At 43.7% G+C, this 25,710-nt stretch overlaps 1 protein-coding gene across 1 annotated transcript in view; it reads left to right on the top strand.

Moving 5' to 3' along the window:
* LOC101951104 (cytosolic phospholipase A2 beta) overlaps positions 1–25,371 on the top strand; it is a 28,684-nt gene extending 3,313 nt beyond the window's left edge. Inside the window, exons 3-19 of the mRNA XM_008169889.4 lie at positions 238–369; positions 980–1,020; positions 4,528–4,570; positions 6,058–6,121; positions 6,591–6,718; positions 6,851–6,961; positions 8,290–8,327; positions 9,318–9,453; positions 10,423–10,559; positions 12,136–12,358; positions 12,988–13,105; positions 14,961–15,098; positions 17,101–17,205; positions 18,212–18,403; positions 20,038–20,204; positions 21,930–22,116; positions 24,943–25,371. Coding sequence (XP_008168111.4) covers positions 304–369; positions 980–1,020; positions 4,528–4,570; positions 6,058–6,121; positions 6,591–6,718; positions 6,851–6,961; positions 8,290–8,327; positions 9,318–9,453; positions 10,423–10,559; positions 12,136–12,358; positions 12,988–13,105; positions 14,961–15,098; positions 17,101–17,205; positions 18,212–18,403; positions 20,038–20,204; positions 21,930–22,116; positions 24,943–25,187 — 2,139 coding nt within the window. The 5' untranslated portion in view covers positions 238–303 and the 3' untranslated portion in view covers positions 25,188–25,371. The remainder of the gene's footprint in view (positions 1–237; positions 370–979; positions 1,021–4,527; positions 4,571–6,057; positions 6,122–6,590; positions 6,719–6,850; positions 6,962–8,289; positions 8,328–9,317; positions 9,454–10,422; positions 10,560–12,135; positions 12,359–12,987; positions 13,106–14,960; positions 15,099–17,100; positions 17,206–18,211; positions 18,404–20,037; positions 20,205–21,929; positions 22,117–24,942) is intronic.
* Positions 25,372–25,710: the final 339 nt, after the last annotated feature.

Below are 25,710 nucleotides of genomic sequence, written 5' to 3'. Positions count from 1 at the left end.
TCCCCCATCACAGGATACAATAGATGATTGAAAAGACATTGACTGAATCATTATGCACCAGTTTCTTGGAATTTAGTTAATGACTGAGTTCCACATTGCTAGGCTCCTGAAGGAATGCACTGCCTCCTTTGTTCTTCTCTTCTCTCAGCTGAAAGATAATGTAACAAAGATTACTTAAATTTTTGTCTCTTTTAACTAGGGTATAGAATTCTTACACATCTTCCCTTCTGCTTCCAGAATATCCTAGAATTGACAGTGTATGATGATGATTCACTCACCAAAGATGACGCACAATTCACTGTTATGTTTGATGTTGCTAAAGTCAGGCCTGGAGAGGTAGCCTATGAGATATTCTCTTTGAAATCAGAGGTAAGAACTGAAATTTGAGGAGAGCAGATCCTGATGTTGCTGTCTCATCTGCTTCTCGTACTGACCTGGCTTTGGCTTTACATGAGCTGATACCCCTGTCCTGTTTCATTAAATGTTTGTTAGCAATGGCAGCAAAAATCTCTTTTCATAGATCCAGAAAAAAACATTTATTCTCTGTTATGCCATCATCTTTGTGAGAGGCTAAAAAATGTTGACAACTTGTTATCATTTAGGCCTGTCCAAAGTGCTATTTATCTTATGTGATCCAAATCAATAGCTTTCTACCCTTTGACTTAATTTTACTCTCCCCATGCTCAGATGCTTCCCTAAAAATGTGAAAAAATGGTGAAAAAACCTGAGGAAAACTCATACATTTCCTAAATGACACAATTATTTCAGGGGGAGAGGGGTTTGTTTTGCCAGGTTCTGTGGGTTTCCTTTCATTTGATTCTCATTTTCATTGGCCAGCAGTAAAGGGAAGCATAATCTGATAACATCCCTGATAGTCCAAGGGTCTGGTCGAAGAGATTTGTCCAGAAAGTAAAGCTAGGATAGTTCTGGTCTGAATGGGTTGATACCACAGATGCTTATTGTTCCTTTTTCTTTTCAGAAACAGGAGTCTCTGGAAGTAGAATTCAAGATGGAGAAAATGTGAGTAAAAAGTCCAAAGTTGTAGGCCCTTGAATGGTATGTGTAGACTGGTAAGGTGCTAATAACAAATTCACAACAAGGATCAACATGAATGTAATATTGGAAATGTATCCTCCTCCTCCTCCATTTAAAAACAAAAGAAGAGGAGAGTTGAGATTACAGTTTTACTGCTTAACTTTGTTTTATTTTTACCTCATTATTCCAACACACATTGACTCCATTTATCTGTTTTGTACACCTATTGCAGGTGTTTCTAGTGGACAGAGGTCTGTTCTCAGTCCAGTGCTATTCAGTATTTTTATCAATGATCTAGGTGAAAACAGAAAATTATTGCTGATAAGATTTGCAGAGGACACAAAAATAGGTTGAATGGTAAATAACATCGGGATAAGTCAGTTTATAGAAACCAATTTGCATTGCATGGTAAGGTGAACTCTTTTGAACAAGATGTATTTTAATACAGCCAGAGGCAAGGTCTAGAGTAAAGAATGTAGGTCACACTTACAAGATGAGAGAGGGTATCCTGGATTGCAGTGGCACTGAAAAAGATTTAGGAGTAATGGTATAATTACCATGAGCTCCCAGTGCAATGTTGTAGCTAAAATGGGATTATGAGATATTTGGATGTATAAAATAAGGAGAATATCAAGTAGGGAGGTGGTGGTATGCATTAGTGAGACCACTGGTGGAATAATGCATCCAGTTCTGGTGACCACATTGCAAAGAGAATGTTGAAAAATTGGAAATGGTTTAGAAAACAGCTACAAGAATGATTAGAAAAGAATGGAATGAAAAAGAATGGAAAACATGCCTTATGATAAGAGACTTTAAGAACTATTTAGTTTTATCTATGAGAAAGTTAAGAGGTGACATAAGCATCTTCTGCAAGTACCTACATAAGGAAGAGATCTCTGATAATATATGGCTCTATAATCTAGCAGAAAAAAACATAACGAGAAAGCTGAAGCTAGACAAATTCAGACTAGAAATAAGATACATTTTTTTGACAATGAGAGTAACTGACCATTGGAACAATTTCTCCATCATGCAGTCTTTAAATTCAGATTGTATGTTTTCCCCAGAGATATGCTATAACTCAAACAGAAGTTATAGGCTTGCTGCAGGAATCATTAGGTGAAATTCTATGATCTTTGTTATGTAGGAGGTCAGACTAGATCATTATAATGATCTCTTCTGGCCTAAAAATCTATGTATCTATGAAAACACTTATGCCTGTGCTTACTTTACTGTGAAATCAGAGTGTCTGAGATTTCCTTCCCCAGACCTAAAGAAGAACTCTGTGTAGCTCAAAAGCTTGTGTGTGTCACCAACAGAAGTTAGTCCAATAAAAGCTATTACCTCACCCACCTTGTCTCTCTCAAATCCTGGGACCAACACAGCAAACTTGCTTTATTACAACTGCCATGAGCAATCCCATTGATTTCAGTGGTCTCACTGATTTTACTAGTAAGTGTAGTCTCATTGATTTACTCACAGTAATAAACAAACACATGCATAAGTGTTTGCAGGATCGAGGCCTTAGACTGTAAGCTCTCTGGGGCAAAGATTGTCTTTTATTATTGCTTGTCTGTATAGTGCCTAGCACAATGGGATCCTGATCCTTGTTCAGGATTCCTAGATGACCATGATGTAAATAATCTGGCGTAGTCAGACGGGATATTTCCTCCCACTTTAAAGCATTGCATAATTTGTATTTATAGTGGTTTTTGCTTTCCTCTTATGGATCATGTGATGGCTTCCAGTACAGTTAATCACAAATCAGGTTGATCTGTGGCAAAGACATTTGTGGCTTCCATAGAACTTGGTTTCAAGTTGGGACGGTTCACTATAGCTCATCTGACCCTAGGCCTGAGTGCCGCAGGAGAACACGAGAACCCTGGGGTGGGCTCCACCTGCTCCCCTGAGATTGGAGTGAGCCTGTATGTTGCATTGAGCGTAGGTCGTTAGGCTGCCAACTGGTGAGATATGGCAGAACAGTTGAGCAACCAATCCAATGCCAAAGCTGCTCAGATGAATACCTCTCCCACCATATCATGCTACAGGCAGGATATGAATCTAGATGGACCAGGACCAATGTTCCCTGTAAGCTGCACACATGTGCAGCTGTGTGGTAATCTTGTATATGTTGCACAGGTCAGAAACCATGCAACTCATGTCTCCTCTGTGTGGCCCAGCAGGATGTGGTATGGCCCCTTAAGAACCTGCTCCGCTCACCCCCAGGACAGGGTGTGTGCAGTCCCACCTCCCCACTGCAGAGTGGTGGAAGTGCTCCTGGTCTCCATGGTCCCCTGGCCGGAAGGAGGTGGCGGTGCTGGGATGCCCCTTGTGCAGGAGCTCAGTGAGGGGCCTGGCTGGGCTCTGTGGTGCCAGCGCAGGGCAGGGCTGCCCAGAGGATTCAGGGGGCCCGGGGCAAAGTAATTTCGGGGGCCCCTTCCATAAAAAAAGTTGCAATACAATAGAATACTAAATTCTTGTGGGGGCCCATGCAGGGCCTGGGGCAAATTGCCCCGGGCGGCCCTGGCTCAGGGCACTGGCAGCTCCGGAGGTGTGGCCTGATGCAGCCAAGGCATTGTCCCTGGTTCTCCTTGCCTGGCATGTGGTTTCCAGTGCTGCAGTGGTTGCTGCTGTTGAGAGGCAACAGGGGAAGGAGTTGTGGCCAGGCGCCTTCCTGGGATTGCCCAGCAGGGGGGCCTCAAAACCTCAGCCTGGGACAGGTGCAGTCTGACACATCCCATATCCTGCACAGACCCCTGGCTGGGCTACTGCTGATGCAGAGTGGATGGCTGCAGGGACTAGTTTGTAATACTGGGAGTAGCCACCCTGGGGCAGTGTCCCCTGTACAACCCCCTCCCCCACCACATATGTGCACACACACCTCTACATCCCCTACCCCATGCACACACAATCACCTTACACATCCCTACATCCCCGGTGCACACACAATGACCTCATCTGTCTTTCTGTCTCTCACACACTCACACATACCCCCTGCACACTCCTCCTCACACCCTGCACACAATCCTCACTTAAATAAAAATGTAAGCTTACCCAAGGACAAATATGTGCTCAGTGTAGTCTGTAGCCCCTGTAGTATATATACACTAAATAAATAAAAAAAGTAGAAGGAACATTGACCTGGGCACCAGTCTAGGTGGTCTGCTCTGTTATGGACTGTCTTTATCCCAAGAGGAAGTTTTAAACTTCAGTTGTTAGTTTTTGTATTAGGTTTTTTTTTATTTTTGGTTTCTCAATGTGATAGCAGCTGTGTATCTCTATTGTCTAACTTTGTAAAGTTTTGCTTAATCTGCTTAGTGAGTGCCCATATTTCTGTTCCATACTTTAGGGCTCTCAGAATACATTAGTGTTTTGTAGTAATTTTTAAGCAGGGAAGCCATTTGTTCTTAACTGTACAGTGACAAGTGCTCATTTGAAAAAAATCCTTCAACTCAATAAAATTGGTTTGATTTTTTGGTTCTGTTTTTTCAGTCCTGGTCCTCCTGAGAAGCTCATTACAAACGGTGTCCTAGTAGTAAGTTTAAATTTGACTTTTCCTTTGTTCCTTCCCTTTGTGTCTTCCCTTCATTGTTTCTTTTCCCTGTGCCAGAAAATCCTTTTTTGTACTTTATACAGAGGAAATAAGTCAAAATGATAGGTAGTAGCATGGGTTTGAAAGAAAGAAAGAAATGAAGTAGGGATTCCCATCCGGTGTGTTTTCAGCATTGCATTCTCCATGCACAATAAATATTCCAAAACATGTATGACATCCTGGCAAGTTGATGGGAAAACTATCATTGACTTAAATTTATTTAGGATTTTGTCCCATATATGGTTTGTAAAGGCAACAGTGACCCAGATCAGCAGGGTTTCCTAGACAGTGTTTCTTTCTAGATCTGCTAGAAAGTCTTCACCATGAGAGCCTTTATTCTGTTTACTTTGGGTCATGTGTAGCATCACAAGGGTAGGGAGGGTGCAAATATTTTTTCTTGCCCTCTTCAAAGGCCAGCCACAATGTGGCTGAGGCATGTAGGTACTGTGCATTGGCATTAGCCTTAAGTGGGGTGGAGTGAAGGTGAGGCTGTTTCCTGTAGCAACCTGCATGGAACTTGGAGGGAGGAGCACAGGTTGCAGGAGGGAAGAGTTTGGAGGAGGCACCTGGAAGACTCTCGGCATGCACGTGTTTGGAATGCTAGCCGCAGTTGCAGCCTCTCTTAATAAACGGCCAATTTAGTTTTACAAGCTTGGAGTCTCTCATGTTATTACTCAGCAGGTGTTACATGAAACATTGCCAATCCTCCTGGGCCATGCCTCCCAACAGTCTTGGATTTCGCAGGGATCTCACTTTGACCCTCAAAGCCCCTCTTGCTTGAAGGCCACTTTGCCCCAATCCCTTCATTTGATGGCATGTGACATGGTGCACTGGCTCACAGCACCAGTCAGGGTTGGCCCGTTTGCCTCTCCGTGTCCATCTACGAGAGGTGGATGGGCCAAACCTGAGTGGCACTGCGTCCCACTTTCGCTACTTTGGACTGCTGAAAGGTATGCCCTTGGCTGGCCCAGTGCCTAGGGAGCACAAACTGCACCCTACCAAGTAGTGGAAGAGCTGTTGGCAGCGTACACTCCTCAGGAACCTCTCCTTACAACTACCAATCCCGGGTTGTCTTTTGAAGTAATGTTTTATCCCTTTCCCCTTCATTTCCTGAATAAGGAGTAAGACTTCTGGCCATAAATTTTCCAGCCATGCTGTCTGAATGTGCTTTTGTTAATGATTTAGTATAAGTTGTCCTTGAAATGTCCCAAGGAGCTACAGTAGCATTAACAATGCATTAGAGATCAATTGGAATAAATTGTAGGGAAGATAGTTGAAGTAACCTCGATCAGGAACAGTGGGAAGCTGACATACATGCTCTGATTATGATACAAACTGCACAAGAACCCATAAGCTGTCCATGTCTCCAGTCTTCACCCCCATTAGTAGATTTCTTTATCATCCATTCTTTCACTGATTGTCACTCACAGTCTCGTGAAGTTTGCTGCTTAGAAGTTCAGGTGGACAAGGAGGAGAATAAAAAGTATTTGAAAGGTGAGTCCATTTCCTGGGTAGGGTAGCAGGCAACAAAATCTACCCTTTTAGTAACCTGCTATTTCCAGCTGCAGACACATTACATCACAGTGAGGACTGTTTCTAAATAGCCCTTTGAATGACAATAAAATATGGTGCAATGAAAGTCTCTGAGCTGCCTTTCTCAGCCTCGATCCTCTTTCAATTTTAACTGTTAACTTAAAGGAAAAGGGATAGAGTTACCAAGGTGGCACATGCTTTTATGGGTGGGAAAAAGTGGGGGAGGGGATCCCCCCAAGTCAACAGTGGGAAGGCCAATATATCTCAAATTTCCTTTTGTTGAATGAGAATACTGGCTACTGGCCATTTTTGGTTGGCTGCTGAAGGGTTGTGTGAAAGATGTAAACTGCACAGAAGGAAGTGTGCCACCTTTGTTGGTTGTTGTACTCCAGAGTCAGTCATGTTCCCTGTATAAATCTATTTTCTGTAGAGAATAAAAATGTTGTGCTTACGGTGGATGCATCATATGAAGGAACACAGAAAACCACTACGGACTCGGATATTTTCCGCTTTCACTGCATAAAGAGTTGGGAGCCAATACTAAAAGCCAGGCTGCAGGTAATATCCTCTCTTCGTTATCCTTTGTTACAACTCTCCCACCCATTTACAGTGGATGAGATGCTCAGTTGTTCAACAGATTTGAAATGTTTCCTGCCTCCAGATAAAACAGTTAAGTTCCCCTTCCCCCAGTGTGTTTCAGATACAGAAGAGAATAAAGACAATTCAGATGACTCCTTAACAATACCCTTGACATTACTTGCTGTGGGACAGAAAGTGAAAGTAGGCCTTCCTGTAGAAAAGGTGAGTGCGTCGTCATTTACATTGACTTTTGCTGAAGGGAGCAAAGATAAAGGTCGGTTGAATGAATAAAGGAAAATAACTGTTAAGCATTATAGCAATTGGTAATCTGTTTAATTTATCAATAAACTAGTGGGGTGGACAGGAAGCTGGGATAAAACTAGCAGGTTATTGAGGCTTCATAGATTCTATGCTGTCTTGGAGAGTTCACTGTCTTTAGAATAGTGACGTTTTATTGGTCTGAGCACTGTTGGGACATCCCTTTATGAAGGTGATGAATATGGGTGGGTGTGCCCAAAACTAAGTTTCCTGAACAGCAAGAGTAGCAGTGCTCTCCGGCCAGCTGGATATTTTTTAATCTTAATCTAAAAATGTTTGGCTGATTGACATTTGTGGACATCATCCCTGGAGCTGGCTAGCTGACTGCTCCTCCAGTTCTAATAGACCAGGCAGAGCTAGAGCAGTGCCAATCCAACCATCTCCTCTTACTCAGGGCCGGCGCAACCCATTAGGTGACCCAGGCAGTCGCCTAGGGTACTACAATTTGGGGAGTGGCATCCGCAGCGGTATTTTGGCGGCGGGACCTTCCGCTGCCTCTGTGGGGGGCGGCATTTTGGGGCGGGACCTTCCGCCGCCTAGGGTGTCAGAAAAGCTGGCGGCGCTCCTGCTCTTACTCTGCCAGTGGGGACCGTGCTTCCTCTTCCAAACCTCATGGCAGGCTTGGGGTGAGGCTAAGGAGTGAAGAAATTAATCCCTCAGGAGCCTTTCTCCCAGGGAGAAGGGAAAATGAAAATCTTTCTGACTCCCTCTGGATCCCCCATCCCTAAAAGTCTCAGTGTTCCCCTCTTCAGCAGGCCCTGACTTCTTCTTTCTTACCGTTAGCAGCCTTTTGATGGGACCTAGTGATTTATATCCCTTCTCCCTCTGCCTGGTCTTCAGTGGACTGGCTGGTCCCCTTCCTCCAACATTTGTCTTGGTGTGAGGGGAAGCCTGGTACTGCTGCTCAGGCTGGCGTGCTGATCCACCACTCCATTTAGGCATCCACAGGGAGGCGGGTGGCCTATCCCACTCATTCAGCAGTGGAACCAGAAACAATGCTGTCAATTCCACTGCTGCTGAAACTTTAGGCTGTCTAGAACATCTGTTGGGGGCAATAGGCTTATTTACTCCCCTTCTCCTTCCCAAGGATAACAGAGGAGGAGGGTGGGAAGCCATTCATCTCCGAAGACACGGAGATTGGGGAGTTAAAAACCATCCCTCTCACTAAACCACCATTGTTCATTTATTGAAATCTTACCCGTCTTTTTAATATTGTAATTCTTTGCTTTTAGGGTACAAAGTTGGAGCTGCAGGTCCAAGTAAATGATTGGTAAGAAATCCTCTTTCTCCATAATGTTCTTATTGCTTCTTGGGGCAGCTACTTCTAAAGCACTTGAGAGGAGAGGCAATTCTTGACTTAATCCTAAGTAACACACACAAGTCAGTTCAATAAGTCACTGTAGTAGAGCCACTGGAAGAGGGACCACAATATAGTAAACATCCTTGGGGAAAATCATAACATAAATGAACACCATGACATTAAGTGAGAAAGGAGAATTTGAAAACTGAGGAACCTAGTTGCAAAGGCCCTAAAGTGAATGAGAAAATTAAAATCCTTAGTCTCAGCATGGAGCCTTCTTAAACATACCACAGCAGAGTCAGAGAAGCAGGAAAGCACTAGAAAAAATGGATAGCATTTAAAAAGCAAGGTTCAAGAGGTTATTCAAGGCAAATAGCTATCTTCCAAAAAAAGAAATCCAGCCCAAGTGAAGTCAATAGAAAGGAGCACTAACTAGGGAAAGTAAAATGTTAGGATGCACGAAGATCAGAAAATACAGAACATAGTATATTACAATACCATCAATCAATCATGCAGCCTCGCATGGAATCCTGTGTTTGGTTCCGGTCACCATATCTCAGAAAAGATGCATAGCAGATATAGCAGGGGTGCCGGTGTCAAAACTAATTAGAGGAGTGAAGAGATTTCTCTCCAGCTTAGCTATCTTTCAATGACTGAAATACCAGATATGCTTGGAGAATAAGCTTGTTGTCAGGCTGGTCCTGCCAGATATGTGCTGAAATTCCATTCATCTCACTAGACTTTCTAGTGAAAAACATAGAAAGGTTTTCAAGACAATGCAAAAGTGTGAAGAGGCTAATGTCAGTTGTTTGCTCTGAGGCTGTGGGACTGGTTTGTGTGTCTGTAAATCTGAATGGTGAATCATGATTCTTTATAGAACTTAGTTGCTGAAAATGTATGTTTAAATTTTAATAAGCTGATCTGGGCCTGTGTGATTACATATCATTATGTATGTTCCAGCCCAGAAAGTCTAGATGTGCGTTTAGGGTACAATCTGTGTGAAGAGGAGCAAGATTTCTTGCAGAAAAGGAAGAAGGTGGTTGCTAGTGCCTTGAAAAAGGTTCTTCAGCTGAGGAGAGATCTGCATGAGCATGAGGTTTGTGAGTCAGTCAGTCCTGTGACTGGGGTGAGGTTATGGGAGAGGAAAATATATTTCAGATATGGTGAGTCTGAATCTGTGTGGTTCCCAGTGAATTTCACCTTCAGCCCTTCTATGTTGCAGGCAAATCCATTGATTTTAATGGAGCTGGTACAGAACCCCAAAGTGCCGTATTTAAAAATGATTAAGGATCTTGGAATTATGCACACTGAGTAGTGTTTAAAAATGCTGCCTTGTATGTCCAGCTTTAATATTAGAGCTGGCCGAAAATGGGAAGTGTAGTCCAGCCAGGGACCCTGGTCCATAGAGGAGAATGGGGGCATGAGGCCCCAGAAATTCAACTCCCATAAGACATCCTGTGTGCGCTTCTGAATTGAAATTTTTCTGGTTTTGATTTTTCACAAAAAATTCTTGTTATTCCACAGTATCTGCTTTGCTGCTAAGAACCAGGATGATTTTTGAATTTAACACTTCCCTTTCTAGATGTGTTTTTGTTAGAGTTAAATAAATAATTAATAAAGAATAATTTCATTTGATGAATGTATTGTTTCCCTCCCTCCTCCGCACCTCTTGCTCTTATCTCACTAAGCAGACCATGATTTCCTTGAATTCTTTCATTACTAGATCTTTTAAAAATTTTCTTGATGCTAAGGGACAAATTCTTATCTGGTATAAATCATCACAGTGCCACTGGTAATGGGTGAGGAGAAGGAGGAGACTTTGCATGTTTATTCAAAATTTTAAACTTTTTTAGGGTTCAGTTGAGACTAATGGAACCCACATACCTTTTGAGGTTCACTCCTCACTAACATCAATGAATAAGATGACTCTCCTAAGGACTGACTAAACATTGGCTCTATTTAAGCTTTCTCCGAGAATATCCGCTGACTCCAACCCCAGATCTTCAGTTGTCTTTTCTGGGTAGGCAGGTAGCTAAATGTTAAGGTTAATGTTTGTTTTCAACAGATCCCAGTGATAGCTGTCATGGCAACAGGAGGAAGTGTCAGGGCAATGTCAGCAATGTATGGCCACCTCTTAGGTCTCCAGAAGCTGAATCTCTTGGACTGTGCTACCTATCTCACTGGTACTTCTGGTTCAACATGGTGAGGACAAGAGAGGGGCTTTATTTATTTATTTTTAATTACAGCTCCAGAATGGCTGTGACTCTGACATTTCAGTGCAGTGACAAATGCTTGTAACGTGTTTAGATCCTTTGTGTTCTTGAATGCTCCTAGTCCATTGCTAAAACTTGGAGTTGGCTTTTAAAACAATTTCAGTTTAGGACTGCTAAATCTCTCCAAGTTTTGTCTCTTTTTCAACCCCTCTCTTCTAAAAAACCACAAATCATTGTAGAAAGCCTTAGGAGGTTCTACTTGCCCTCACATAGAGATACTCTCTGCTTTTCCCCATCACTTTTGTATATTCCCAGCCTAAGGCTATGGTTACACTACTGCCGGATTGATGCGCCAACGATTGATGCACTGGGGGTCAATTTAGTGGGTCTAGTGAAGACACGCTAAATCGACTGCAGATCGCTCTCTGGTCAACCCTGGTACTACACCTGGAACGAGAAGAGTAAGGTAAGTCGACGAGAGAGTGTCTCCCATCAACCCAGTGTAGTGTAGACACTGCAGTAAATCAACCTAAACTAAATTGACTCCAGCTATGTTATTCACGTATCTGGAGTTGCGTAACTGAGGTCGACTTACCACAGTAGCGTAGACATTGCCTAAGTCATGTATATAATCAGAGGCTTCCAATCCTGGCTCTGCCACTGACTCTTTGGTAAATTTGGGGAAGTCACTTAGGATTGGAGCTGACCACAGGATGACAGTTCTGTTTCGCAGAAACTTTTCAGGTTTTGAAATTTGGTGTCATTCTGTGCTGGAACAAAAGAAAACTTTTTGATGATTTTTGTGAAAATGGAATTATATTGAAATGTCTGTTTTTGGATTGAAACCTGATTTTTTTTTTTTTTTTTAGGCGGTGGAGTGTTTAGGTCACTGGCTTGGGAGACCCAGGTTCAAGTCCCAGTTCTGCCTAAGTTAGAACAGTTTTTCCTCCCAGATCACACTGAATCAGGCAGGGACTTTGAACCGGGGTCTCCCACAGTGCAGGCCAGTGCCCTAACCAGGCTATAGACTATAAGAAAGCACACTCTCTGTCTCACTTTCTTCCTTCTCCTTCCTGATGAAAACCAGAAAAACTGATATGGCTTCATGAAAGGTTTTGGCTTTGCTGAAACAGTATATTGCAGTGAAATTTTCATTTTTGTCATAAATGTTCCAACCAGATGTATTTAGGACAGAAATCCTGCTCCCAGTGCAGTCAGTATAAACCCTGCACTGAGTCCAAGGGGTTAGGAGCAAATGCTTAACAACTCTCCGGGTTACTCCATCGGCAAAATAGGAATAGCAATTCTGGACACGGGGCCCAATCCAAGCCCTCAGATCCAAACACCCCCAAGCTCTTCGAGGAACACTGGATCTGGATCTGAATACTGTAAACCAAGAACATCCATAAATAATTCTCACCTGCTTCATAGGAGTGTGGTGAGGTTTAATTCATCAAAGTTTGTAAAGTGCCTTGATGTCCTTGAGTGGAAGACACTAGGTAAATGTAATGTGTTTTTATTATTAAACCGATTCTTGTTTTGTTAACATCACCTCTTTGCTTCAGGACCATGACCAACCTGTACAAAAATGCCAACTGGTCACAGAAAACTCTGGAAGGGCCAATCAGTCTAGCAAAGAAACAGGTGATGAAGTGCAAGATGAATGTTATTTCCATGGAGCATCTTAAATATTATCACAAAGAGATGATTAAGAGGGCAAAAGGAGGACACATCTCATCTTTTACAGAGCTGTGGTCACTTGTTCAGGAAGCGTTTTTACATGATGAGGTACGTACAGTGCTTCCTGGAGCATGTACCTGCTATGCCATAGCTAAGGAAAATGATTTCTCTGTTTCTTTGAGCCTTTAATGACAATGTGGGTGCGTGCAAACATATAGTCTCCTAAAATATAACTGTTCAGAAATAGAGGTGGATAAAGTTCACCAAAGTGCCTAAGTCCTATGTTTAAAGGTGACTTAAGATTTTCCAAAGCATCTAGTGATTTTGAGTGCCTCAGTTTTTGAGTGCCCAACTGATTTTCGAAAGGTGCTGAGCAACCATCCTCTGAAAATCAGCCGCCTTTACAGGTGTCTGCAGTTGGGCACTCAAAAGCTGAGTCACCAAAATTACTAATAACTTCTGCAAATTTGCCTCTGCCTCATTAAAGGTCAATAGGAGTTAGGTGCCTAAATCACTCAGATGCTTTTGAAAATGTTACCTGGTGTCAAAAAAAAATCCAGGCAGAGATTTGGAGGCCACTTCTGAAAATATGTCCAATAGATTCATACATTTGGTATTAACACATCTATTTATGCTGCCCAGGTAGACTCTGTTGGCAGCTTCTTCTTATTGCATTTCAGATTGTTTGTTTCAATTTTCCTTATGCTCTTTGTGATATTTTGTGTCTCCTTCATTAGCCAGAGGAGAGTAAACTCTCAGATCAGCGCAAGGCTGTGGATCAGGGTCAGAACCCCTTGCCTCTCTATGCAATCCTCAATGTCAAAGCGGAACAAATCAGCACTTTTAAATTTAGAGGTAAGTGTTCCAAGCTTTACCCGTGTTTCTGAATTCAGTTTCTTAAGGGTCAGAGAGTCTAAAGAGATTTTCAGAAGGGAAAAAATCCCCTCCTGCTCAGCACCAGTTCTGGAAGGTTCACCTTTTACTGGAGTGAGAAAGGAATTTGTCCTTACCTGGGAACTGCTGGGTGCTCATTACTTTTGAAGATGAGAGGAGATGATTTAGTGGCTAGGGCACTTGGACATGAACAGGGAACTTGGATGTAGACTCAGGAGACTGGAGTGTAGTTTCCAGCTGAGCCACAGACTTTGTGTAACCTTGGGCAAATCACTTAATGTACCTTGTGTTTTAGTTCCCCATCTGTAAAATCAGGAGAGTACTTCTCTACTGCCCTTGGATACTACTGTGAGGAGGGCCATATAAATATCTAAACAGGCAATGATCTGATCTTATTTAGAAGCCTGAATCTGGGCTTTGAAGTCCAATGTTAGGCGCACATTTTTTGAAAATCTTGGCCTTAGCATCTGTGATGGTTCTCAGCATGCTCAGGAATGTGAGTCACCTTGTTAAGCGCCAAAACGGTCTCCCGTGGGCTATGCCAGCACTTACTTTGCCTTGCAGCTTAACATTAGGTTCACCCCAGTCCCTGACCCCCCATTTGAATCATTTCATTGTAGAGTCCAGCCCTTATCCACTGAACACTCACAGAAATACTAGGTATTCTGTCCCCAAGGGAACCATGTGCACAGCAGCTTGTCTGAATCAACCCAGGACCAGTTCTTGTATAACATCACAGCACTGAGATTTATAGTGAAAACAATCTATCTTAAGTTTATTATCAAAGGTTAAGATTTAAGAGATAGTGAGTAAGGATAATGGAAACAGAAAGGTTACATATAAAACAAAATCAATACCTGCTTTCTAGAGACTAAACTTAACTTTAACAGAGTAACCATCAGTCTAAAAGCAGTCTTATGTCACCTAAATGTTCTTTACCGTGTTTCCAACCAGGGCAGGTTGGGATCCCATTTTCACAAATGTAATTGCATTGCCTTCCGCAAGTGCAGGATCAAGGGGTGTCCTTTTGCCTTCTCCTTATATCCCCAAATTTCATTGTTTGTCCCCAGAGTCAGGACAACTCCCTGTGGTTCAGTCTCTGATGTCTTGCCTCCCTGTTGACTTTCCATCTCCCTGTTGACTTTATATGTAAATAGGGCTTCAATTGTGTTGACTTACAATGCTACACGTGAACCAAGATAGGTAGGTGGATATATGCCCTTTGTCTGGAAAAAAATCCATTTGTCAACCATACTTTGATTCAAACGTTAGGAGCATGTTTTCATTATGCATACGCAACCTTTTACATAATAGCCACACAGACATTTCACAATAATATTAATGATCAGCATGATCCTGGCTTTCATGTAAGATCTTACATGACGTGGTTTATGGATAAATACCATGAAAGCGGTGTGTTGGGGTAATGAGTTTGTCAGGCCTGTTAGGAATTGCTGTTACACAACAGTGAACCCGTTGCCAGTTGGCACCAATTGGCCTCTATGTCAGAGTATCCAGATTCATTCAATCCTGGGCTTCCACCCAGGGCTTCATCAATGGGTCTCTCAACTCTTATCTGGAGAGACAATATTCTCCTGAGATGAGAAACCAATTTAGTCTCCATGTACATCAGCTCCAAATGTTAATGAAGAGGGTAGTAGGGCTTATCGTATACAAGCTACTGTCAGCACAGAGGAGCTGGGAAGAGCAAAATTGTTTGATTTGTGAATTGCTTTATCCATCTGCGTAAGTCTCATTTTCTTTTCCTACTCTCTTAACATTATAATAAAAACCTTGTGTGTCAATCCTTTTGTAGAATGGGTGGAGTTCTCACCTTACGAGGTGGGATTCCAGAAATACGGAGCCTTCATTCGATCAGAAAATTTTGACAGTGAGTTCTTCATGGGGAGGTTGGTGAAGAAACTCCCAGAGTCTCGGATCTGCTTTCTGGAAGGTGACCTATTATTCATGGAATATAGCCTAATGAAAACACCATAGAGAACATAAATGTGGCACTGGCTAGCTACAGGCCTATATATTGCAGTCTTAAACAGCCAGACTCCTAGGGTCAAATTTACCCAGATCCAATGGAGTAGAATACTGCCAACTTCAAAAGTTCAAAAATCATGATTCGGTCTCCCTAAAATAATGAGTTTAAAAAAATTATATTGTGTTTTTGATCTATCTTTTGATTTTTGAACTCCCCCTGCCCCCTCCCCCACTGACAGATCAGAGTTGCCAACTCTTCCAAATACAGAGTTGGCTGGTTTTGGCTCTCGCAAAGATTCCAGCTTTTCCTCAAACCCCAAATTTCTAAATAATCTGTGCCCTGCAGCCCCACATCTACCCACCCCCCAGCCCAGAAATGAATTATGTACTTACCAGCCCCCACGTCCATTCTCCCCTACCAGCCCCCACACCTGCCCATCCCATAGACCACCAATTAGTGATGCATTCCCAGCCCCTCATCACTTCTGTCCCATCATTCCTACATCTGCCCCTTGCCCATCTGTCTACCTCTGGTCCTCCTGCAGCTCTAGGGATTCTTCACCCCCTTCCCAGACCTGGTGGCACAGAGATGGAGGGGGAGGAGCAGCCAACAGAGCCAATCCATTTTTTCATGGGAAGGGAGGAGGAAGCAGCGTCACCCTGAGCTGCTGGGGTCTTTCTGCTCCCTCCTCTCCTGTGACAATGGTGTCAACTTTCCCCTGCCCTACCCCCAAACTCCTCTTGACTCTTGAGGGGAGAGAGCCATCATTGGTTGCTCTTCCCCAGGAGGCAGGCATGTGGGGAAGGCAGCCAATCAGAATGGGTTCCCCCCCTTTAAGCAGGGCTGAAATCCATGCAAGGGCAGGAGCTTCTGGCATCACTAACTGGCTCCACTAGGGGCTAAAACTGTCTTACTCTCATTGCAAGAGATGGCAACACTGGCAGTCGCACCATGATTGAGTTTGGCCTCTTATGTGTGTGCATGGAGGGAACAAACCCTGCATTGAGGGCACAAGAAGTGGGAATTCCTTGCACCCCAACAGATACATGCCTTCATTTATAAATAGAAGTAATAACACTTGATTAGATAACCTCCTCTTGGGTGCTGGTGATTTCATGCAAGAGAAAAGCGTGCTGTTGGGGAGCAGCAGATGTCTCTGGGTCTCATTTACATAGTAAATGCTGTCCCTGTGGGGTCTCTGCAGTGCTGTGGTAGCCATCTCTCTTGAAACAGTACCTGGAACCATGCTAGGTGTGCCACGGCTGAGGCAAGCTCCGTATGTGCTTCTGTTGCTAAGGCCTTATTAGCCCTCACACCTGGTGGAGCTCAATGCTGTTCCTCAACTGCCTTCAACACCAGGCTGCTCCCACAGTCCCAGACACCTTGCTTCCGTGTCCCATGCCTCCCAACTGCCATCCTAGCATCCACCCCCAAATCTTCCCCCCGCTGGTGCCCTCTCACTCTCTTCAGCCTGATGGAAAGAGCAACAACAGCTACACCCTTAGCAGATGTTACTAATAATAGATTCACTACATTGTGTTCTGCTGGTCTATTACTGACCCAAAGACCAGTTCACAGAAAGGTCTTAGGTTCATTCTGCTTCATCACACCTTTTTGTCAATATTATACCCTCTATCTCCACTAATACACATGGGCATTAGAGGAGCTCTTTTGGGTGGGTGAAGTCTGTACTTTGCTGCCCTCCAGTAGAGTGAGAGAATGCAATGTTCACCAGCATCTGAGGAGGAGCTTTTCTTGTCTGAGCTCTACCAATCTTTGTAGCCGAAGTCCCAGATTTGCTATTTTATCTAGGGCACTATGTTACAGCACAATCAACTCAGACTACTGAATTATACTCAACATGGGTTCTTGTAAGTAAAAATTCATGACATTTTTATCCAGATGAGATAAACCACTGGTTAACTTGAGCTGATATGGTGTTTCTCTCATGTGGTTGGACTTGCAGGTATCTGGACTAATGTTTTTACTCGGAATTTGCTGGATTGCTTATACTGGTCCTCAAATTCAGATGAATTCTGGGACCACTGGGCCAAAGACATGGTAGATATGGGTAAGAGTTTAAAGCGTTTTAAGAGCAACATATATTCTTGCCTTAACTGACCGCATAGTTCCCATTATCAAGGAGAGGATTAGGAGAAGATACATTTCTCCTACTTCTGCTAATGAACCCTCACAAACTCTCTAAACACCAGTGCATTACCTGTATTCTGTTATTCCACTGTGGTTACCAGTGGATCCCCCAGTATGATTTTCACTTATATCAGATTTTCTCCGATAGCATTGTGATAATATGGGAGTCTTCCCCTTGTGACAGAAATGGGTTCATTCTGCACGGAGGCCATGTAGGACTCTGATACCAGTATATTACAGTGTAACCTTTTGTCTGCCTCTTCCTCAGCTGATCAATATTGTGTTGCCATTGTTTCATATTCGGTAATGGCGCTGGGTCAGTAGCACTGCCCTTGCCTTATTTTTGTGTCTTTTAAACAATTGAAATGGAAACTCTTGTAAAGATCAAAATAGGACCAAAATCAAATAGGACCAAGAATCCTAAAGTGCTAGTATCATCCTACTAGCCAAAAACAACTTATCACTCACCTTTCCATTCACCTGGTGACCCTTCCAATCTCATCCTGTTGAACCCAGCCATATTTAAGTCCTAATTTAAAATGTTTTGATTAGTTTTAATTTTGCTCTCAAACCACTAGTTCACTTCAACTGTGACTATGCAAAGGGTGGGGCAATTGGTGATGTCAGGCTGTCAGCAGGGCTATGAAGCAAGCATGTCATTTGAAAGACTAGAAGTTGGAAATTGTTCTTTAAATAAAAAAGAATCAAATATGATCAACTGTTTCATTAAAGTGTGTGTGTGTGTGTGTGTGTGTGTGTGTGTGTGTGTGTGTGTGCGTGTGTGTGTGAAAGAAAGTGAGAGGTGCACAAAGAAACAAGAAGAGCGTTGACCCACGAAGTAGACAGAGAGGATGATGAGCCCAAGAAAGGAACATTCCATATTCTTTGTCAAAGTTCTCTCTTACCCTCCTTTTTCTATTTCCCAGGTAGAGAAAATAATGCTTCTGATGACTCTTCCATTGTCATCAAGTCTCCATGTTCCATATCAGGGAACCTTTGCGAAATCTTTAATGACATTCTAACCACCCGCCCGCTACTGGAAGAGACTCATAACTTCTTGAGAGGCCTAGAATTTTACAAGGACTATCTCCAACAGAGAGGATTTATTGAATGGAAAGGTAACTGCAATACAACTAATATTAGCTGCACTTTTGAGGTATCATCTCAGGTCAAGGGATACGACTAATGGCAATAACAAAAACTTAACAAGCCATTATGTGTTAGAGATGAGTGAATGGGTCGGCTGAAAATATGAATCTGGTGAACCAGCCACTCTGGGACCCAGGGGCGGCTCTAGGCACCAGCAAAGCAAGCATGTGCTTGGGGCAGCCCATTTGCAGGGGTGGCAGGGATCCAGCCTGGGAGCTGAGAACCAACAGGGGGCCCTGGAAGCTGTAGTTCCTTGGTTAGCTCCCTGCCTATAGAGCCAGCCCTGGAGCAGGGAAAGAACTACATTTCCCAGCATTCCCTTGGCCACTACCAACAGGAAAAAGGGGGAGGGAGTGAGGTAGCTGAGACCTCATGCTGCAGTGAATGAAGAGCTGCACTGTGAAGGTAGGGATACCATATTTTAACATTCAAAAAAGAGGACATTCCACAGGGAGGGAGGGTAGCCCCACCCTGCCCCCATCCACTCCCTCCGACTGCCCCCCCACAGAAACCCCAACCCATCCAACCCCTCCTGCTTCCTGTCCCATGATCACCCCCTCCCGGGACCCCTGCCCCTAACTGCCCCCCAGGATCCCACCCCCTATCTAAGCCTCCCTTCTCCTTGTCCCCAACTGCCCCCTCCTGAGACCCCCCCCAACTTCCCCTCTAGGACCCCACCCCCTACCTGTCCCCTGATAAACCCCCAGGACTCCCATGCCTATCCAACCGCTGCCTGTCCCCTGACTGCCCCCCCCAACCCCTGACCCATCTAACCCCCCCTTCTCCCTGCCCTTGACTGCCCCCCCCATCCAACCTCCCAACCCCCTTACCGTGCCACTCAGACCAGCGTGTCTGGCTCCACGCAGCGCCAGACACTCTGCTGCATACATGCTGCCGTGCTCCCCCGCGGAGCCACAGCCCCCTTCCCCCCCCCCAGCACCTGCCTTCCAGATTTGAACACCTCAAAATTCAGGAGTGCTCAAGCTCAGTTTGGGCAGCTGTTACTTCATTTCTCCCAAATCAAATATACTGATCCACTGTAACTTGCTGTAGAAAAAGTAGGATAAAATTGAGCAAGAAATGCTTCCCAATGGTTATTAGGACTGGAATTGCTATTTTCAACAGCCATTGCCTTTTTTGTTTGTTTGTTTGTTTGTTTGTTTGTTTAAAAGGAAGACAGTGATATTGCATTGGCAAATTCTCCATAGAAGGAAAGAGAGGAACAAAAGAATAATAAAGGCACCTCAACTTTTCTTCATTTCTGTAGGACAGTCTTATAATATGCATCCAGATATCCTCCAGTCACACAAACTGAAAATTGTTCCACTTTACTGCAGTTTTGTAACCATATGGGAACCAATCCTGTCTGTGTTCTGTGCACATCTAAAATTCCTGCTGAATGACCTGCCGTGGGAGCGAGTTACCAGTGACCCAGGGCTGCGGCGGAAGGAGGGTGCAGGTGGGGGGGTGGAGGGGAAGAGAGCCCAGGGCTGGGGTGGCAGCAGATGTGTGTGTGGGGGAATGTCTTTTTGTTTTTTCTTGTTCTTAGAAAATAGTCCATTGTTCCTAGTGATACAGTGATTAAAATGCAGTTATCTTTCAGACACTGTGCTGGATATATCCCCTAACAAACTGACTCCACGGGAGAAACATCTTTGCCTAATAGATGTTGGCTATTTCATTAACACCAGTTGCCCACCGCTTCTCAAGCCAGAGAGGAACGTGGATGTCATCATCTCACTTGATTACTCGATGGGCAATATGTTCCAGGTGAGACGATTCAAATTCACTATTGCTTGTAGCACTGATGGCACCTTTCCTACAAGGCTTGCCTGCCATTTTTATTTTGTTTTTAACAGTACAGTTATAATAGGATTTGGACTCAGTAGTCTGAAGTCCACTATCACAGTGGTACAAAAGAGGAGTAACTCCTGATGTCAGAAAATTAATACCCATGTAGAACTGTTATAAGAGTTGCTGAATTAGGTCCAATATCTTTTGCCACCAAACTAAACAGTGTTTAGTTAATTACCACCAAGAGGCTCCCATTATTTTCCCCTTCATGGGAGAGCAAACTAGTCAGAATGGCCAAAACACCAGTAAAAATGCACAGAAAAGGTACAATGTTCCAACAAAGCCTATCTCCAATTTACATCAAGATCCTCCCCTGCATACATGGTTTCATGAAAAAATGAGGTTATCTATTATGTTTTACATCTTTAATAGGAGGGTGAGGAGAATTAGCCTGCTTTTTCCTTCCATTTTGACAGTGAGTGGCTCCATATGTATGGCACAATCATTTCCATATTGGATTAGTGCACAGTGAATTGCTTAGAGTTACATATATAGACCGCTGGAAAATTCAGTCATTCCAGAGTGTAGTAGCTCAGATATTTAGTGTTCCTTGCAAGGAGTGTAGTAAATCTTTACTCCACAGACTGCACTAGGTTCTAGTTCAGGGGTGGGCAAACTACAGCCCGCGGCCCCAATCCGGCCCGCGAGCCGTTTTAAGCCAGCCCGAGAGCTCCTGCTGGGGAGCAGGGTTGTGGGGCTTGTCCTGCTCTGGCACTCCAGTTGGGGCGCTGGGTTGGGGGCCGCACCACGTGGCTTGGCATCGCTCCGGCACTGGGTTGGGGGCAGCACCACTCCCGGAAGCTGCGTCGTGGCGCTCCAATGGGAGCTGCAGGGGTGGTGCCTGAGGATGGGGCAGTGTGCAGAGCCTCCTGGCCGCACCTCCACATAGGAGCCAGAGAAGGGACATGCCGCTGCTTCTGGAAGCTGCTTGAGGTAAGCGCCGCTTGAAGCCTGCACCCCCGAGCCATATTTTGCTTACCTTGGATTGGTTTATGAAGAATGATGCTTTACTGAGTATTGTAAAGGCACCTAGGAGCAGATGGACAGGGACATTTTACTAATGGGATAAAGTACAAAGTACACACAGGGGAACATGCCAGTGCTTGATTCTCTTCAGCTACTATAGCAGTTCCTACCATGGATGGATAGTATGGGTGAGCTTGAAACAAAACCTTGGCATTGAACATCCCTCTCTTGATAATGGACTGAACAAACACCTCGGCTCAGACATTTCCATACTTTTGGAAAATTCAGATGTGCCCTATGTCTAATAGAGAAAAATTGTAACCCTTTTTCCCTCTTGCCACAAGCCCCTTTCATTACTCTGTGTGGGGTTTGTTTATAAAGTATGGATGGGATTTTCAAAACACTCAGAGTTGGCCTAATTCTGCCCCCACTAAAATCTAGGCTAAAACTGCCACCAACTTCAATGGAAACAGAGTTAAGCCAGTGCTGGAAATTCCCACCCTCTGAGCTTTAATAACACGGAGGCTTTTGGTCAGGCAACCGTATAGGGTGTTTGTATCATTCAGTATTGTGCCTCGTGTGGTTTCAGAATAATTCAGTGTCACTTGTTACAGGAAAGCCTGAGTCTAGTCTTTTGTGGGGGTTCTAATGTGGTCTTATTCTGTGTTTAACCAGCAATTAGAGATGACATACAGATATTGCAAAACACAAGGAATCCCATTCCCCAAAATTGAGCTGAGTGAGGAAGACAAGAAGAATCCCAAGGAATGTTACGTGTTTTCAGAGGCAGAGAACCCCAGAGCTCCCACAGTGATCCACTTCCCATTGGTGAACAACACTTTCAAGGACTACAAGGAACCTGGTAAGTTCATTGTCAACAGGAAACAATCATTTTACTACACTTTGTGTGACCCGTCTTCCCACATCTGATTTCCCATTTGTCCTGTTCACCTCTGTTCTGTCCTCCCTGGGCTGAGTGCCTGTTTTTTTGACTGCACTCTCCAGTGACCTAACATATAACAGCAAAAGCTTTGGCAGAGCCAAGTTTGAGCAGACACGTGGAGATTGATGCAGACTAGCAAACAATGTCAGAATAAATGATGCATGTGAAAAGCGTGGAGGGGGCTGGGTTGTAATGGGGGATGGGATAAGAGAATTTTTGGCTGACTCAGCTAGAATTCTTCCAGGACTCCGGGGGGAAGAACATATTAGAGTAGCAGCTCCCCGCCTTGTAAATGGGTACATCCGCGCTGGGCCAGCTCTGCTCTCTACCTGATGCTCCCATGACCTATGGGGAGGCAAACACCACCTCTAGCACTGCTCATTCTCTGCACCAAGATTGTGCTTAAATCTCTGTAGATATTTAGCAGCAGACTGTTCCCTCAGAAGGTGTCTTGAAATTGATGCCTTAAGCCGCAAAGGACACTTTAAAGCTAGAAGGATTCAGTAGGTACCCAGTTTTCTAAACAGCTGTGGGACACCCTGAAAAAAAGCAACAGGCAATGTTCTATCTATGCCTGTGCAGACATTCCAATTGTAAACACTCTGACCTTTTAAAATAATGAATTGATTTTATTCAACCTTGGAATGATTTGCCTTTCCCAGTGAGGATGGTGAAGCCAGCCAGGCTTGAGGTTTCTAGCTGCAGCCCTTTTGAGCTCTCAGTGCAAAATTTCAAATCCGACCTGAAGCAAACTGGGTTTTTTAGATGAGTTCGCAAAGAAAAATACTCTAATCGTTAAATCGATTCTGTTCACGCTTTGCAGAAAAATTCATTTGCTTTGGGACAACTGCATGGAAAACTTTTCCCCAAAAGGAATGTTTGGAGAAAGTTATGAGCAATTAAAAAATAAGCGGTTAAGAAAAATGTCTCCACTGTTACTATAATTTCCCATGGAACACTAATACTAGTGTTAAACACAGGATAAACAGATACACTGTGACTAAATCCGGTTTAGAAACTTTACAGGTTAGTAATCAACATATTAGGAAGAAGGCTGGAGCCGGTCCATAGGGACAGAGAAAGCTTCACAGAGTAATGCACGTTCAGGCAAAGCTGTTGAAGACAGCAGAGCAGGTCAAACAGAGGCTTTCACAGTTCACTTAATGAAAAGCAGCTGAGAGTGTGTGGAAGGAATGCAGGAGTTTAGCTTCTCAGTGCCCGAGGCCCAAACCTGTGAGTTATGAGTCATACCGGTTTCCCTCCAAAGAGTAATTTATTCATAGATCTGGGCTTCAAGCTGACAGGTCAACTGTAAAAGTGTGCATTTGGGGAATGGCAGGTCTAGTGATTTCAACTTTAAAGGTGGTAATTTTCATTTCTGACTGAGTGGGAGACACCCCAGAGAGCTTTTTATTTAATCATTTGATTTTGGCTAGGTGGCCAGTTTTGAAAAGTTGGCCCTTTAAAATGAAAATCCTGCATTTGTATGTTAAAAACAAGCAGTGGCATCTACAATGTAGGTGATTGGCATAGAAAATGTGGCTCATGATGCTAGAGCACTAAAAGATTCATTTGAGGCAAAGTGTTAGCACATCACCAGAAATTCTACAGAGTATTATTCAGTATCGCTAGCCTGGAAATCAAACTTACAGGAAAAACTGACAATCCAAGTTAGAATGTGGAAGTCAGCTGATGCTTCATGAGCATAATGTAGGTGTCAATTTCACATGGGTCAGGTGGATATTGCAGATAACATCTCACATATGGCCTGTTTAGAGCCCTAGCAGAGATCGTACAAAATTAGATTGATCTGGGCAGGTTGCTTTCAGACTGCAAATAAATTAGATTCTCTTGCAAAATGAGAGGAAGGAAGCGTAACTCCAAACTCAAAAGCATAAATATTTGGTTTCTGTAGTCCTGGGATGCAGTAAACAGGATTTCCTGATATGAAGTGCTAAATAAATAATAAAACTTACCAGGAGCATTGGACTGTTGGATACTGGCACATTTGGGGCATGGTGTTAAACTGGAGAATGAAGATGTGATACCTGATGGCTGGAGGAAGGCAGATTGATATGCAGAAGACTCCCCGCCCCCTTCCACTCTTCCATGTGCGACAGGCTTGGACTCTGTTGATTTATTCTTTTCTGCCTACTGTAGCACTGCATGGATTTACCTGCTAGCAGAATTTGACCCATATGGCCTGAATTTCAGAAGTATCGAGCACCAGCAGCTCCCGCTAATTTGAGCAAGAATTGTGTGCAAGGAAGGGGCACTTGAAAATCAGGCCAGTAGTGTTCAGAAAAAGCCTATAGGCCTAATTCTGCACTCAGTGTGATGTCAAGCCAACGCATTGAAATTAATGGAATTACTTCATATTTATGCCAGTTTAACTGAGAGGGGAAAAAATTGGCCCACTGCCTCCGATGTATTTTTGTTCCTTCTCTGCTTTTGACATTGATTTGTCATCAGGTTTAAAGTCAGAGTTTGAAACGCAGACGTATTATACTTAGCTTAATCAAAAAACACCTATTTATGCCCGCAGGATATCCACAGAGTTAGAATCCCCTTTTGACCAATCAGACTGCTCCATTTATACTAGCCCTCATCTAATGACCAGTAGAACTTAACAGAAAATGGTCACTGCTATTGCTATTGAGAATGTTATGTGCGCCAAACCCACATTTTCCTGTCTTTCGTATTCAAGATTTAGCTCACAGTGGTGGCTTTTCTCTTCCTCTGCAGGGGTGAAGCGCAGTCCCTTGGAGATGAAGGATGGTGATATAAATTTGACCAACAAAAACTCACCATATTATTTTACAAAACTGGTGTACTCTGCTGAAGACTTTGACAAACTGGTAAATCTGAGTAGCTACAACATCCTCAATAACAAAGACCTGATTCTACAGTCCATCCAGAGGGCTATGGCATGGAGGAGAACCAGCATGAGTGGACGTTTACCCACCGGTTCTGAAGTTCAGTCTGCCTAGGCAGTATTTCTGCATCATCTACCTGCTGTAGGTTACAGTGTTCTGCCAATATTTTACCAGAGGCACTGCTGGTTACCTATTACATTGTATGAAGTGATACGGCATCTGTATTTCTCATCTTGTCCATTTCAAATTGTCTTAGCTGTAAACAAGTTTTATTAAAAAAATCCAGTTTTTGCAGCCATACCAACCTCAGGCTGTGTTCTTATAAGCTCCGAGGGTGGGGCCTGGTTAGTGGTTGATAGGAGACCTCCCAGGAAATCCTGGTGGTAGTTCAGTGAGTTACACTCTTCTCTCAGTGGCTGGGTCACTACAAAAAAATAATTTTCCCTCTGTTGATATTCACCCCTTCTTGTCAACTGTTGGGAATGGGCCACATCCACCCTAATTGAATTGGCCTCGTTAGCACTGACCCTTCCCCCCCCACTTGGTAAGGCAACTCCCATCTTTTCATGTGCTGGATATTTATACCTGTCTACTTTTTTTCACTCCATGCATCTGATGAAGTGGGCTTTAGCCCTCA

The sequence above is a fragment of the Chrysemys picta genome, chromosome 4 (genome assembly GCF_011386835.1).
Source record: "Chrysemys picta bellii isolate R12L10 chromosome 4, ASM1138683v2, whole genome shotgun sequence".
Lineage (NCBI taxonomy): Eukaryota > Metazoa > Chordata > Testudines > Emydidae > Chrysemys > Chrysemys picta.
Note: the sequence above shows the minus strand (reverse complement) of the source record. Positions and strands in the feature narration are given on the sequence as shown.